Below are 14,764 nucleotides of genomic sequence, written 5' to 3'. Positions count from 1 at the left end.
TGACTTATTTAGTTGTTTTTTTTTTTGGAGAACTTCATTCATTGAGTAAAGTTATTTATTGATCAAGTTATTAGTTATGTGATCGTTGAATTATATTGTGTCTTCAAACAGAGACTATTACCTTAATATCAAATCATTCTTAAATTAAATTTAATGAAAATGATATAGAAAAGTGAAAAAACAAGACAAGTCGGCTAGCCATATGAAATAATTTTTTTTTATTTTATATCCGGGCTTCACCAAATTTCAAAATACTAAATTGCCCTTTATTCAATAAAATTAGTTCAATGAATATAAAAACTATAATTCAAATCGAAAAACGTACATAAGCAAGACCCAAATTAATGCAAGGCATTTTGCTTCATCACTCTTCCTTCAGATATTTAAGATAATCTTAATTGTCCACCAACACCTGGAGAGATTACCATTTACACTATTAAAGAATGTAAACTTGCATCGAATAATGAAAGTACAAAACAACATACAGGTTTGTTTGTACACCCTAGCAAAATATAGTTAGATCAGTGATCAGACCAATTATTAGGCAATAGATTGATAGGTTCATTATATACCAGATTATTGGAAAAGAAAATATTTCATTTCTGCTGGGAAAGCAACAAGTAAATCAAACCAAATAGTAACTCAGTTGAGTGATATGTTATGTGTCTGGTTCCCAATTGCTCTGTATGTGTTTGTTCCTTTTACTTATAAATTATGACGAAAGAAACTCGAAACAAAAAGAAAAATAAAAAATATTACCAATGGTTACTGAGTTATGATTTATTCGATACTTAACTCACTGACTTTACAAAAACAGCACTTAACTTATTCACTTTAATATCAGTCTTTCACATAACTCATTCCCGTCTAATAACATCTATTGTGTCATTAAAAATTTGTATGGAGAGGATCATTTTCGTTAAATTACATATAAATATTTGAAAAAATAATTAATTAAAAAATAAATTTTTTGAAGAAAATTATTAGATTTCCTTTTCATTTTTTTATAGTTTTAATTTCTAATAAAAGATTTTTTAAAATTGAATTTAAATTGAAAACAAAACAAAATTTGTTATTTTTTCTTTAGAAAAAAAAAATAAAAATTTTCAAGTTGGAAATGTATACTTCAATGTTTAGATAAATATAGTAATATACTCTCAACTTTAACGGTTTCTAACGGGAGATTGAAGGACAGTGAGTTAAGTGTAAGATAATAGTAAATATGAGTGAGTTAAGTGATATTTTTGAAAAGTCAATGAGTCAAGTGTCGAATTGGTCATAACTCAATGACTATTGGTAATTTTTTACTGAAATAAAAAACAAGGGGTTTACCGTTTCAAAGCCATCTGAATCAAGGAATGCAGTGATTTTGGTCTTGATAAATGGAATTGGACCTGGTGGTTGAATTATTTTCCCACCAAGTTCCTGGATAACCTGTTCAACAGCTGCTGCACTCTTGTATACATCATCGGTGCCAATAGCAACCTAAAATTTCAATTAGACAAATTAGAAAACTAGATGTAAGTGAGAGAAAAAAAAAGTAATTCGACTAATTAGTCAATCAACGAAATCCCGGAAAAGAAAAGAAAAGTAAAGAGAAAAAGAATGAGTCAAGTCAACAATGAGTTAGCAACTTCTTTCCTTTTTAGTAGATACTAGTCACGTTAGAGAGAGAGAGAGTCGTCCCATCATTATTCATTGAAAAGTAATGAACAGTGTTTTAGAGTTTAACTTTTAGTATAATTCGATAAATATATAGAAGTTGGGAACTATGTATAACTGACCTGTGCATATCCATTTCCTTTGGTATAATCTGTCACATTATAGTTATATTGCAGCTCGATGACGGTCGTCTGAGTATAGTTGGATCCATAGCCCACCATAGCTACAGTATACTGCATGCAGCAGATCATGAATATGGAGTAAAATTGGACACCAAGTTATTCATTACTATTAGCTTTACAGGTTTGGCAAGTTCCATGAAAAACAATTATTTACCTGCTCTTGAGTATTGTTGTACTTTGGCACTAGTAAGTTCATTCCCAAAGCCTGCATGATTATAGACTACTTAATTAGAAGCTAGAGATAATTTATTGTTGTTATGAGAAAGGCTACGTTATTTAAGATGAACCAATAACTAATATCAGAGAATTATTGTACTACGTACCTTTTGGTAGAAGTCAATAGAACGATCAATGTCAACCACATTAAGACATATATGATTAATTGGTTCTGGAGTTGGCGGCCTGAGGAAGAGCTCGAAACTGTAGCCATCGGGATCGTTCACAAAGGCGTAGATGGTAGTGCCGCCGGGTGCAACTGGCCCTGGTTCACGAGTGATCACCCCACCAGCCGCTCGAATTTTTTCAACCATTGTATAAATCTGAGTATAAACCAAAAAGAAAAACGTTATCTAATGCCTAAATCTCAAGACCTTTCTACACAAAAGCTTAAACAGAACGATACACGTACATCTTGAGTTGTAATTCCGAAATGATGGAAGGCTGTTCCGAGCTCCAATTTGTCAACTGCACTGTCTGTGAAGTAAGGTGTTTAAGACGAGTCAATTACAACTCGTGAAATTAGAGACATAAAGAAGGTCAAGAAATTATTTAGAAGCAGAATTTAGGGTTTGTTTGGTTTGTAATTTAGGAGACATTAAGTGCATAACATACGGTGTTGGGTGAGTCCCAGAACAAATTGAGTCTCTTCAGATCCAAACCCAATGACTGCATTTGAGATATTTACTTTTGGAAAATCTTTTCTGCTCAACACTTCCATCCCAAAAAACTCGGTGTAAAACCTGACCATGCAATCAAATTACAAGAAACAAATTAGCTAGGATCTCATTTAACTATATATAGATTTGCATCAAAGAAAAGTTTGCCAAAATTACTTAATGGTTCGATTAAGATCACCAACTCTGATATTGGCACGCAGGAAACGGCGATCATCTTTTTGAACCCATTCCAAAACATCGTCAGGGGGATTACTGCGAGCTGCATTGCTTAAATCAATCTGATTCACACGAATTTAATTGTTTTTTGTGATTAGGGATGAAATAATCATATTCATTGCACTAGAACTAAACCTTGCATAATCAACATGCATGTATGTGTATATATGCAGAGAGCCTTACCAAACAGATGAACAAAAGAATACAGCTGTAGACCAACTGCTGGTTCTTCACCATCTTCATAAGCTTAGATTGAATTGTTTTTTGAGCAACGCGTAGAATGAATATCAATTTGTATGATAGTAATAACAATTCTGTACGTAAACAATGTGTCTCGGTCACCGATTTATAATATTCTGCTAGCTTCTCAATTCTGACTTTTGTCAGATAATGGGCACTATATTATATTTCCCTTTGACCAATATAATAGTCCTTTGGTCCAATATTATACGTTAGACTATAATTTCTTCTTTTTTATTTATTTATTTATTTATGTTTTGTAATTTGGTGAGAAGGTTAGACTTTAGCCTGCTAATTACCGAGTTTACGTGATGATTGCTATTATGAACTTTTTCTGGTATGTGAATTCATCAAATGTAGCCTAATTTCTGGAACTTATTGTATAGTAACTTGCAGGATAATTCAAGGTTTACCGAGCTCGTCTCTTTTGATCGATATTTGCTTGGACTAATCTAAATTGCACAGTTCTGTTCCCAAAAGTTGAATAATTTTGATTAGGCAAATCGCCATAATTACTGGAGTTCAAATTCACTACTTGTGGGCTGTGGCTGGTCTTTGGGGTTAGGCTGCTCCGTCCTCTTCAACAACCATGTGAATTTTATTTTTGTGCTGTATTATGGTCCAGATAGTGATCGACAGCTTAAAATAACCCATTTTAATTAATAGTGGCCGGCAGCACATGCAAGAATAATTTAGAGCGTTCAAGCTTTAACATTGAGAATCAACTTTTTTTCTTAGCAGATATACTGAAAGCTTAAGAAAGTGCTTAGGCTTGTAAATTCGAGATTAATTTGAATATTCTCCACAAAATTTTGAAATACGTATATGACGGCATGTAATACCAGTAGGATTGAAATTAATAACATTGAACATTAGCAATATTTTGTTTGGACCGTTACTTATGATCAACTGGATTCAATTACATATTGACTAAGTGGTCAATTTAACAGCCACTTGTCTTAATCAATAGTGATAATGAAGAAAATGTTCGAACAATAGAAGCTTGATTGATGCAATTTCTTGTATTACGTGACTTATGTCATTCATGAGTCGTGTGACTTTTGTGTCATTCATGAGTCGTGACATGAATATTTGATATTCATGCATGTGAAGAGTCAAAGTCTTTGTGATGATGAGAATGCCAATTGAAATTTATGAAGTTCTATATGAGGCTGCTTGGAAACTCTAGAATCATAGATGACCTTGCGGTTCTGAAACAATCAAAGGTAGCTTCCAGATTTCCTGAACCGGAGACTGTTTAGGAAATAGCTGAAACCACATGAAAGGACTTATTCATAGAGAAAAATCAAACATCTTTTAGCATGTATCATATGTAATTCAGAGTAATTAAACTTGAGTGATAGGATGAGTTTTAGTATTCTCAAGGAATTATTAGGTGGTTGTGGATTACCACGTGACACAGCTAACATAGAGGTCTAGACTAATGGAAAAATGACACGTGTATTTTGCAATAAAGAGGAATTTAATGGTTTGTGACATCGTTGACTCCGTCTCTCCTCTAACTCATGGCAATGCATTGTACTTGGACCTTGATCGAACTTCTTCTTCTTCACTCCAACTGCCTTAAATTTCAAAACACCTAATTCTCATTTAGTTTCTTTTACTACGTCTTCTCTATAATCCTCTAATCCCATAATAGCATAAATTGTTGATCTTCTAATTGAAAGAGTTCTGGGTATGTCATGCATATGCAAAATAGATTTGAGAGATCTAAATTAAATCCAAAGATCTGAAAGGGAAGAGATCGATTCAAGAGATCTAAAATCCAGATTGAAGAGGCGATAAAGGTGGCCCAATCAAGCTGATTCTAAGCAAAATCAACGATTGTTGCATCGGGAGGGGCGAATTCGGAAGAAGTGATATATGGTGGTTTAGGAATTTGTTCATTTGGGTGTACAAGGAAATTATTGATTAATTTGGACAAAATTATTGATTAATTTGGACAAAATTAAGATGATTTAATCATGAAGTTTATGTTCATTCATACATCTAAACTCTAAACAACCTGCAAGGTTGTAAGGACTATCCTGAGCAATGAATTTCAAATTTCACACCAAAGACCAAAAATTGACGAAAAAGAGAGAACATTGAAGAAGAAAAAAAATATATTCTCTTTTTCAAGTTTTTTGGTTAAAACGTAGAAGAAGACGGGTTGTTTGCTGGGCTAACTATCCCAAACGACGTTGTTCCTTCTGTTAGCTAATATAGTTAATCTTTCAACAATAATCCACACGTTTTAAAGTTATTGGTACGGACCACCATATCAACAGTGCCACATGGTAGTTCAGGACCGCTTAATAACTTCTCAGTATTCTCAGACGTAAAGATAGAAAATAATTCTGCTAGTTGAATAGACGCATTAAAGCTGGATCAAGATTTGTAAAGATCTGTAAGCGAATGGTAAGTGAGAGTGTATATTGTTTGAATGTGCTGACTTATTTTGTTGTCGTTTTCTTTTTGGAGGATTAAATTCATTGAATAAAGTTATTTATTGAATTATGTGATAGTTATCGTGTCTTCAAAAGCAGACTATTGCTTTAAGATCAAATAATTTCAACCACGTGGTGTGGTGTGTTGGTCGAACGGCCTAGTCTGGAACCCCCAGGTCTAGCGTTTGAATCCCAGCTCCATCCCGTGGCCAGCAGATTTGAGGGACCCTTTGGGTTCGTGCGTCTACGGTGCAGTGGATTAGTCTGGTTTTGCCTGGCTTTCGCCGCAATGTCGGTGCAGGTGTCCTGGCGCTGGGATACCACTGCATGGGTGTGTGAGTTACTAACAGCTAACTACCTGATCAAAAAAAAAAAAAAGATCAAATAATTTCTTAATTTAGCTGACTTATTTAGGGGGGTGTATTCAATTTAGATTTTAAAAGATTTTGTTTGAGTTTTTATAATCCATGGATTGTTTAAATTCTATATAGACTCTGATTGATTCTAATGGATTGATTTACTAGTATTTGTTTAGATTTTACAAGTTCTTATGATGTTTTTGGTAGGTTATTTTTTTTTTCTTCTTTAAAAGCAATGGATGTATGGATCCAACTATAATGCTAGATCAGTGACAAAAAAGTGTGTGTGTGTCTATATATATATATATATATGGCAATCTACCATTTTTTTTTTTTTTTTTTGAAAGGAAAAAATCAAACAATCTACCATTCTTTATGTTGTGTATAATGATATATGAATAATAAGAGAAAACTATTGTGTATAATGATATATGAATAATAAGAGAAAACTAATCAACCAAAATGTTACACAAAAAATAAAGTAGTAAACTAATGACATAATTTTTTTCATATCTAATTTACAAAAGAAACATGTGTGTATGTAACGGCCTATTCTGGTTTTAGATGAATATATGTATATATATCGGCACCCGGCTTCGGGTTTGATTCAAAAAAAAGAAACAATGTGTGTATGTATCAACTTAACAATACCATTGAAAGTGAGCTTAATTAGCTAGAAGGATTAAGGCTTCCAGAGCTATAGTGATAAAAATAAAAATAAATTATTAGATGAGAGCAGAGGCACAGGCAGAGGAGGATAGTGGGAAGATAGGTTTAAGACAAAATAGATGAGTGTCACCTATTGAGAGCTGCTTCTTGTTCTTGTTCTTGTTCTTCTTTTTCTTCTTTTTTTTTTTTTTTTGTTTGGTGAAGAGCTTCTTCATTTTTTGAGTGAGAAAGAATCCATCAAAATCTCTTGAAAAATGGGTGGATTTTTTTTGAGTTTTGATAAGTATAAAAAGCACTATAAAATCCTTCAAAATCCAGCATTTAATGAAATCCTTAAAAATCCGTATACTTTTGAATATCTGCAGATTTGAATGGATAATTTTAAATCTTAATTGAATACATCAAGATTTTAAAGGATTGTTTAAAATCTCAATTGAATACCCATAGATTTTCAAAATACAAAAAAATCTTGTAGACTCTTAAATGAATACACCCCCCTTAGTTGTCTTTTTCTTTTTAAAAGTGGTTATTTTGGCTAACTACTTTTAAAATATGTTTGCATTAGTTCTCTCTATTTTAATTATTTTTAAATTATATTATTTAATAAATGAAGAAAAATAGTTTAAACATATTTATAAATTACATTAAACAACTTAAAAGTAATGTTTTAAATTAACAAAAATAATAAAGAGCCTCATCTCGCTTTCCATATTTAGAAGAGAGATAGCTAAAAGTTAAAATAGAGAGTCACTTAAGAGTCTGCTAAAATTGATAAAAAAACTAAACGTGCTCTGCAAAATAGCCAAGGAGCTAAGATAGTGTTTGTACCTATTTTTGGTAAACCAGCCCGTAAATCAATTGGCCGATAGATGAGGAAAATATGGTGCTTTTGTTGATAGTATCTCAATAAATTTTGTATTTATGAGATTTTATTAGATATTAAATTTTAGAGAAGAAATGAGAAGGGAAGGAAATAACGGCGATAATTATTTTTTAGAATAATTAATTCCGAGATTTTATTGAGTTCGAAGGCATTGGAGACAATATTGCATAATTAAAAGCAAATCAAGCATAATGACACCGCAAGAAGGAAGTGATAATTAATAGTGCGATTAAGGAATGAAGCAATATGGAGCATCTATATTCGGTCATTAAGACCAAAATATTCATTTTTTAATTTAATTATTCTTTCCCTTCTTACTTTTCTAGATCTTATGTTTGTAGTAATATAAATAGGAGACATCTAGCTCATTGTAAGTGGTCCCCGACCAAGACAACACGTACAACTCAATTTCAAATACATCTACAACTTTTCTGCTATCTTTTCTCTCAAGCCTAGTTAATTTTTATCGCTTTCTTTACAATATCTTTCATTCTTGCTGTAGCATAGTTAAATTTTTATAAATATGTATGTCTGTAAAAAAGAGATGGGAGAGAGCGAGAGTTTTTCTCCCTTGCAAAACCCTAGCGCCGCCGCTGATAGGTGGCTTCTTTGGAGGCCTCTTGCGCCTCCTCTCCAGCGTACGAGCTCTCCACGCCATGGCTGCACGTCGCTCTTCATTCAACAGAATTTTTGTCCGACGATGGTGAGTGATCAGATAGGCTGGGTTTTCATTGCGCTATTGCTTCAGGTCTGGGGACTTCTAAGACTGTGGGATCCCGGTGGTACTCTGTTCGGTGTACTGTTGATCCTAGCCGGCGAGTTGTGGAAGAGAGATTGGGTGCAGGCACGATGTGGATTGCTTCTGCTAGGATTCACTTGGATCTGGTTCGGGCGGCGTCATTGACATCGGGCAAGGTTGAATCCTGTTTCCTGGCACGGTGGCGGTTGGACCTTAATGCAGTGGCTGATCTTGTCGTGGCCATTGCTGGGATCAGGGGAGAGGCCGGGGATGGAAGAGACTATGAGGTGCGGCGCTTGGTGGGTAGGTCTGCTGGCGCGGGATCTAATGGAGGGCTTCCTAGGCAGCGGGGGAGGGTTCCTGTTTTGGTGGCGGGGATGGTTACAGACGGGTGTTGGCGGCGGCCAGATAGGGCGAGTTGGTGCCCTGCATTGGGTGCCCAGAGTAATCTGGGTTACCAAAATGGGCTGGTGTTGGGCTCACATCCCACATATGCTGGGCCAGGCCTTCCCATGGGTCTGGATTTGGGACCCGGGTGACTCTTTGCCTGCCTTTCTGTTACTATGGACTATCCCTCTGAGTATGCCATGTTTATTTTCAGGTGGATTAAGCCTTTCTAGATTCTATAAAAAGTCTCGGTATAGTTACGCTGTGAGTACCACAATTGCGTGCATTGGCGAGCAGTGTCCCTTATGCTGGATCGAGTCTAGTTTTGTTTGGTCTGCTGATCTTCTGCATACCCGGATCGCAAGTTCTGATTGCTGGGTCTACAACTCTCAAGGTCATGACAAGGGTTCCGTTGTTGGTAATTATCTTATGGCTGATGAAGATTCACCTTCAAAATTTGCTAGTGTTTCTAGAAAAGTTTCATAACTGAGCTTTATTGTACAAGACCAACTGGTTGATGTAGTACATCTTCTAGTTTGCTCTACTTTAGTTTTAAGACCTAGGCGTTTATGGCCTTTGTATGCTCCCCATTGGGATGCCTTCTTTAGTGATTTCAATCACTAATTCAATGAACTTTTCTTTTCAAAAAAAAAAAAAGTTAAATTTTTATCGCTTTCTTCACCTTCCGCACTTTATCTTTCCTGCAATTTACTCTTCAGTCTCTTTAAATTTCATGCAATTTAATTAATACGCAATTAGATTCTTACTCTTTTACTTTCAGCACTTTACTTTCTGCAACTTATATAAAAAAATCAAAAAGAGAAGCAATTCGATGAAGACACCAAAAGTCCTTGCAACAAAGGTAAGAAAACCCAGCAGCTGAGACGGTTCCTTTCTCGGCCCACAGTCACTTGAAAGAAGTCAGATCACGCACAAATCATATCAAAACCTCGCTCAGCCAATAGGCCGCGAGTTTGTGCGGGGCCCGCACAATCCAAAAGGACAGTTGGACTTCAAGTCTCTCAGTCTTTCATTTGGGCCGAGACAATTTTGAGTCAAACAGATAAAGAGTCTGCTAAAGATGCTCTTAATTCATTGAATAAAGTTATTTATTGAATTATGTGATCATTATTGTGTCTTCAAACTCTTCAAAGACTAAGAGGTTGATTTTTTCGTCCTCGTCTGCATGTTAAACTGCTAAACATACAAAAGCTACTTGTTTCACGAACTCCTAAAATCATCACCACCTTTTCTTTTTTTTGACTTTGTCAAGAGGAACCCAAAGGCTTCCTCGGCCCAAGATAAAAATCATCACCACCTTTGCGGTGGCCGGGTTTTGGTCAAAAACTAGCTGCAGCTACTGCTCTTACCTTGTAAACAAGTTTGGGAATCAATAGACTCAAGTTTCCTATCTTCTTTTCATAGTTCTCCCTACTTCTCTTTATATTTCAAGCACAACAAGCAAACAAATTACAGCAAGCTTATCGATATTTATATTTTTTGTTCAAAGCTTCAATTAAGATTGTATAGTTTGTACTAGCACATATAAGTAGGTTTCTCATATGTTGTTACCAGTCCTTTTATTACCAATTTGCAACGATTATAAAGTTCTTGTCTATTTTTTTTTCTCGTTTGGGCCAAAGTTCTTGTCTATTAGTGTACTATGTTTCTGATTGTAACATCAGAAACTTTGAAACTTAGAACGCTTGCTTTGGGAACTGGTGAAATTCAGAAAGGGACGTACATAATTAATCACTCGCTGAAACAAAAAAGAATTGATGATATACTTGGTTGCATAGAACATGGTATCAAATTAAGAGATTTGAATAGCAACTACATAAACGGGAGGGTAAATCTAGAAGCCGAGGACAGGACTTCTTTATTCAAATTCAAAAACATAAACAATACCCAAATGAATGCAAAGCATTTCCCTTCATCACTCTTTCTTGAATTGTTTAAGATAATTAAGATAGTCTTCATTGTCCACCAACACCTGAAGAGATTACCATTTACAGTATTAAAGAATGTATTTTCACCCTCCAAAAAATAATAATTATAAGTACATAACTACATATAGGTTTGTTTGTGCACCCTAGCAAAATTTATAAGTTAGATTAGTGATAAGACCCATGATTAGGTAGTAAATTGATAGGTTCATACCATATATACCAGATTGTGGGAAAATATAACATTTCTTTTATGCTAGCAAAGCAACATGTAATTAAAACAAACCAAATAATTCAGTTGAGTGATATGTTATGTGTATGGTTTCCAACCTCTCTACCGCAATGCTCTGTATATATGTTTGTTCCTTTTACTTATAAATTATAATGAAAGAAACCCGAAACAAAAAGAAAAAAAATAAGGGATTTACTGTTTCAAAGCCATCTGAATCAAGGAATGCAGTGATTTTGGTCCCGATAATTGGAAGTGGACCTGGTGGTCGAATTATTTTCCCACCAAGTTCCTGGATAGCCTGTTCAACAGCTGCTGCGCTCTTGTATACATCATCAGTGCCCATAGCCAGTGGCGGAACTATTAAGGGGCCGGTGGTGGCCCTGGCCCCCCCAAACTTTTCACTTGCACACATGGGCACAGGTAATTGGTGTATAGATTTAATATGATTTAGACAAGAACTATGAGATTGGCCCCCCCATAACATATTTCATAATTGTTCGGCCCCCCCAAATGGAACTCTCTAGTTCCGCCACTGCCCATAGCAACCTAAATTTTCAATTAGAAAAATTAGAAAACTAGATATCAGTGAAAAAAAGAAAAAAAAGAAAAAGAAGAAGAAGCATTAACTCGAGTTAGTCAATCAACGAAATCCCAGAAAAGAAAAGAACAGCGAAGAGAAAGAATGAGTCAAGTCAACATTGACTTAGCAACTCCCTTCCTTTTTAGTTGATATTGGATGAATATATGGAAGTTGGGATCGAACTACGTATAACTGACCTGTGCATATCCATTTCCTTTGGTATACTCTGTCACATTAAAGTTATATTTCAGCTCGATGACGGTCGTCTGAGTATAGTTGGATCCATAGCCCACCATAGCTACAGTATACTGCATGCAGAAGGTCATGAAGATGGAGTAAAGTTAACACCAAGTTTTAGGGTACGTAATGCATATTCATTACTATTAGGTACACAACTTTACAGCTAGGTATAGCAAGTTCCATGCAAGACAATTATTTATTACCTGCTCTTGAGTATTGTCGTACTTTGGCACTAGTAAGTTCATTCCCAAAGCCTGCATGATTATATCGGAAGCATGATTACTGAGATGCTAGAGATTAACATCGTAATTTACTGTTGTTATGAGGAAGGCTACGTTTAAGATGAACCAATTAATGACTAACTAGAGAATATTTGTACTACGTACCTTTTCGTAGAATTCAATAGAACGATCAATATCAACCACATTAAGACACATATGGTTAAGTGGTTCTGGTGATGGCGGCCTGAGGATGAGCTCGAAACTGTAGCCATCGGGATCATTCACAAAGGCGTAGATGGTAGTCCCACCAGGTGCGACTGGCCCCGGTTCACGAGTGATCACCCCACCAGCAGCTCGAATTTTTTCAACCATTGTATAAATCTGAGTATAAACCAAAAAGAAAAACGTTATTTAACGCATAAATTAACCTCAAGACCTTTCAACACAAAAGTTTAAATAGAACGATACACGTACATCTTGGGTTGTAATTCCAAAATGACTGAAGGCTGTTCCGAGCTCCAATTTGTCAACTGCACTGTCTGTGAAGTAATGTGTTTAAGACGAGTCAATTACAGCTCATGAAATTATGGACATATATAAAGAAGGTCGAGAAATGATTTAGAAGCAGAATTTAGGGTTTCTTTGGTTTGTAGTTTAGGAGACACTGAGTGCATAACATACGGTGTTGGCTGAGGCCCAGAACAAATTGAGTCTCTTCAGATCCAAACCCAATGACTGCATTTGAGATATTTACTTCTGGGAAATCTTTTCTGCTCAACACTTTCATCCCAAAAAACTCGGTGTAAAACCTGACCATGCAATCAAATCATAAGAAACAAATTAGCTAGGATCTCATATTCTCGGCGACATCTAATTTTAGATTTGCATCAAAGAAAAGTTTTGCCAAAATTCCATACTTAATGGTTCGATTAATATCACCAACTCTGATATTGGCACGCAGGAAACGGCGATCATCTTTTTGAACCCATTCCAAAACATCGTCAGGGGGATTACTGCGAGCTGCCGTTCTTAAATCAATCTGATTAACACGAATTTAATTGGCTTTGTGATTAGGGATGAATAATCATATATATTCATTGCACTAGAACTAAATCATGCATGATAAAACATGCATGCATGCGTGCGTGTGTATAGCAGTGTAGAGAGCTTACCAAAGAGATGAACAAAAGAACACAGTAGACCAAGTGCTGGTACTTCACCATCTTCATAAGCTTAGATTGAAAATTTCGTTGAGCAACGCTTAGAATGAATATTAATTGTATGATAGTAATACCAAGTCTGTACATAAACAATGTGCCTCTGTCACATATTTATAATTTTTTGCTAGCTTCTTCAATTCTGACTTTTATCAGATAATCGGCACTATATTATATTTCCATTTGACCAATATAATAGTCCTTGGTCCAATATTATACGTTAGACTATAATTTCTTCTTTTTAATTTCTTTTATTTGGTGATAAGGTTAGACTTTAGCCTGCTAATTACCGTGTTTACGTGATGATATTGCTATAATGAACTTTCTGGGCTGTGAATTCGTCAAATGTAGCCTAATTTCTGGAACTTAATTAATATATAGTAATATTTTCAGTGTTAAAAATATTAACAATGAAACAAGTTATTGTTATGCTTGTTTGAGTGGAACTTAATATATAGTAATATTTTCATTGTTAAAAATATTAACAATGAAACAAGTTATTGTTATGCTTGTTTGAGTGGAACTTAATATATAGTAATATTTTCATTGTTAAAAATATTAACAATGAAACAAGTTATTGTTATGCTTGTTTGACTAGAACTCAATATATAGTAATATTTTCATTGTTAAAAATATTAACAATGAAACAAGTTATTGTTATGCTTGTTTGAGTGGAACTTAATATATAGTAATATTTTCATTGTTAAAAATATTAACAATGAAACAAGTTATTGTTATGCTTGTTTGACTAGAACTTAATATATAGTAATATTTTCATTGTTAAAAATATTAACAATGAAACAATTAACAATGAAACAAGTTATTGTTATGCTTGTTTGAGTGGAACTCAATATATAGTAATATTTTCATTGTTAAAAATATTATCAATGAAACAAGTTATTGTTATGCTTGTTTGACTCATATTGCTGCTTGTTTGACTTTATTGCTGGTGGAGGTTGATATTGATCTATTGTGAATTTTGGTGTTGTAGTTGATGTAGGACAAGATTTTAGCCAATTTCAACAAAAAATTTCGAAAAGAAGGAAGCGTCTTCACATTAAGAATAATAATTTGAATATTGGAAATTAGTATTCAAATAGGCTTCTTAATGATAGAATTAATCATAAATTACTCTTTTGGATATATCGGGATTCTCGAGCAAAATCTTGATTGGGATTCCAAGCGTAATATTCTTTAGTATCTAGGATTCTATTTCCGATTTTTATTTAATCAGGTTTTCTAGTTTTAGTCTACAATAAATTGTTCTTTTATGTTTTCTAGTTGTATTAGGTTTATGCTATGTGCCATATATAAGGTACCTCTTAGATTGTAATTTTCATTCAAGTTATCAATAAAAAAACCAAATATTAGAGAAGTTTCTCTATGTTTCTTACGGCTGTGCCCGTAATTGTTAGTGGATTCTAGCTCATCTCATATGGCTTTCGACGCTTGACGGAGCCTCTTGCTATCGTGTTCACGCTTCCCGCATCATTTGGTATCAGAGCGGGTTTCGCCCGCTTCTTAGCAGACGACGATCCAAGGGAGAAGTTCACTACCACCAACCTCAATGACGCTGGTCGTAGAGTATCTATCAAAGAAAGTTTCGTTGAAGAGGAACATGCCAAGGGATTTGCCCTAGGACAAC

At 34.7% G+C, this 14,764-nt stretch overlaps 2 protein-coding genes across 2 annotated transcripts; both read right to left on the bottom strand.

Moving 5' to 3' along the window:
• Nucleotides 1–246: 246 nt before the first annotated feature.
• On the bottom strand, nucleotides 247–3,260 carry LOC133734324 (lactoylglutathione lyase GLX1-like). Its single transcript, XM_062161954.1, has 9 exons — nucleotides 3,140–3,260; nucleotides 2,897–3,018; nucleotides 2,676–2,803; nucleotides 2,473–2,537; nucleotides 2,168–2,383; nucleotides 1,999–2,049; nucleotides 1,785–1,895; nucleotides 1,333–1,485; nucleotides 247–412 (listed from the first exon to the last, which is right to left on the bottom strand). Exons 1-9 carry the CDS (start codon nucleotides 3,197–3,199, stop codon nucleotides 395–397), a joined length of 924 nt encoding a protein of 307 aa, XP_062017938.1. The 5' UTR covers nucleotides 3,200–3,260; the 3' UTR covers nucleotides 247–394.
• Nucleotides 3,261–10,435: 7,175 nt separating this feature from the next.
• On the bottom strand, nucleotides 10,436–13,213 carry LOC133730801 (lactoylglutathione lyase GLX1-like). The gene is made up of 10 exons (XM_062158322.1): nucleotides 13,075–13,213; nucleotides 12,820–12,941; nucleotides 12,584–12,711; nucleotides 12,377–12,441; nucleotides 12,068–12,283; nucleotides 11,885–11,935; nucleotides 11,639–11,749; nucleotides 11,364–11,407; nucleotides 11,058–11,319; nucleotides 10,436–10,676 (listed from the first exon to the last, which is right to left on the bottom strand). Exons 1-10 carry the CDS (start codon nucleotides 13,207–13,209, stop codon nucleotides 10,620–10,622), a joined length of 1,191 nt encoding a protein of 396 aa, XP_062014306.1. The 5' UTR covers nucleotides 13,210–13,213; the 3' UTR covers nucleotides 10,436–10,619.
• Nucleotides 13,214–14,764: the final 1,551 nt, after the last annotated feature.

This window comes from Rosa rugosa, chromosome 2 (genome assembly GCF_958449725.1).
Source record: "Rosa rugosa chromosome 2, drRosRugo1.1, whole genome shotgun sequence".
In the NCBI taxonomy this organism is placed as follows: Eukaryota; Viridiplantae; Streptophyta; class Magnoliopsida; order Rosales; family Rosaceae; genus Rosa; species Rosa rugosa.
Note: the sequence above shows the minus strand (reverse complement) of the source record. Positions and strands in the feature narration are given on the sequence as shown.

Bases quoted from the DNA above. Each gene is read 5' to 3' on its own strand.
- LOC133734324 (XM_062161954.1), bottom strand. From the start codon at position 3,199: ATGAAGATGGTGAAGAACCAGCAGTTGGTCTACAGCTGTATTCTTTTG. The intron at 3,019-3,139 runs GTAAGGCTCTCT...CGTGTGAATCAG, and splicing joins TTCTTTTGTTCATCTGTTTG to ATTGATTTAAGCAATGCAGC. The intron at 1,896-1,998 runs GTAAATAATTGT...TGCTGCATGCAG, and splicing joins ACAACAATACTCAAGAGCAG to TATACTGTAGCTATGGTGGG.
- LOC133730801 (XM_062158322.1), bottom strand. From the start codon at position 13,209: ATGTACAGACTTGGTATTACTATCATACAATTAATATTCATTCTAAGC. The intron at 11,320-11,363 runs GCCGAACAATTA...CCAATCTCATAG, and splicing joins AGAGAGTTCCATTTGGGGGG to TTCTTGTCTAAATCATATTA. The intron at 10,677-11,057 runs GTAAATCCCTTA...TAATCTCTTCAG, and splicing joins ATTCAGATGGCTTTGAAACA to GTGTTGGTGGACAATGAAGA.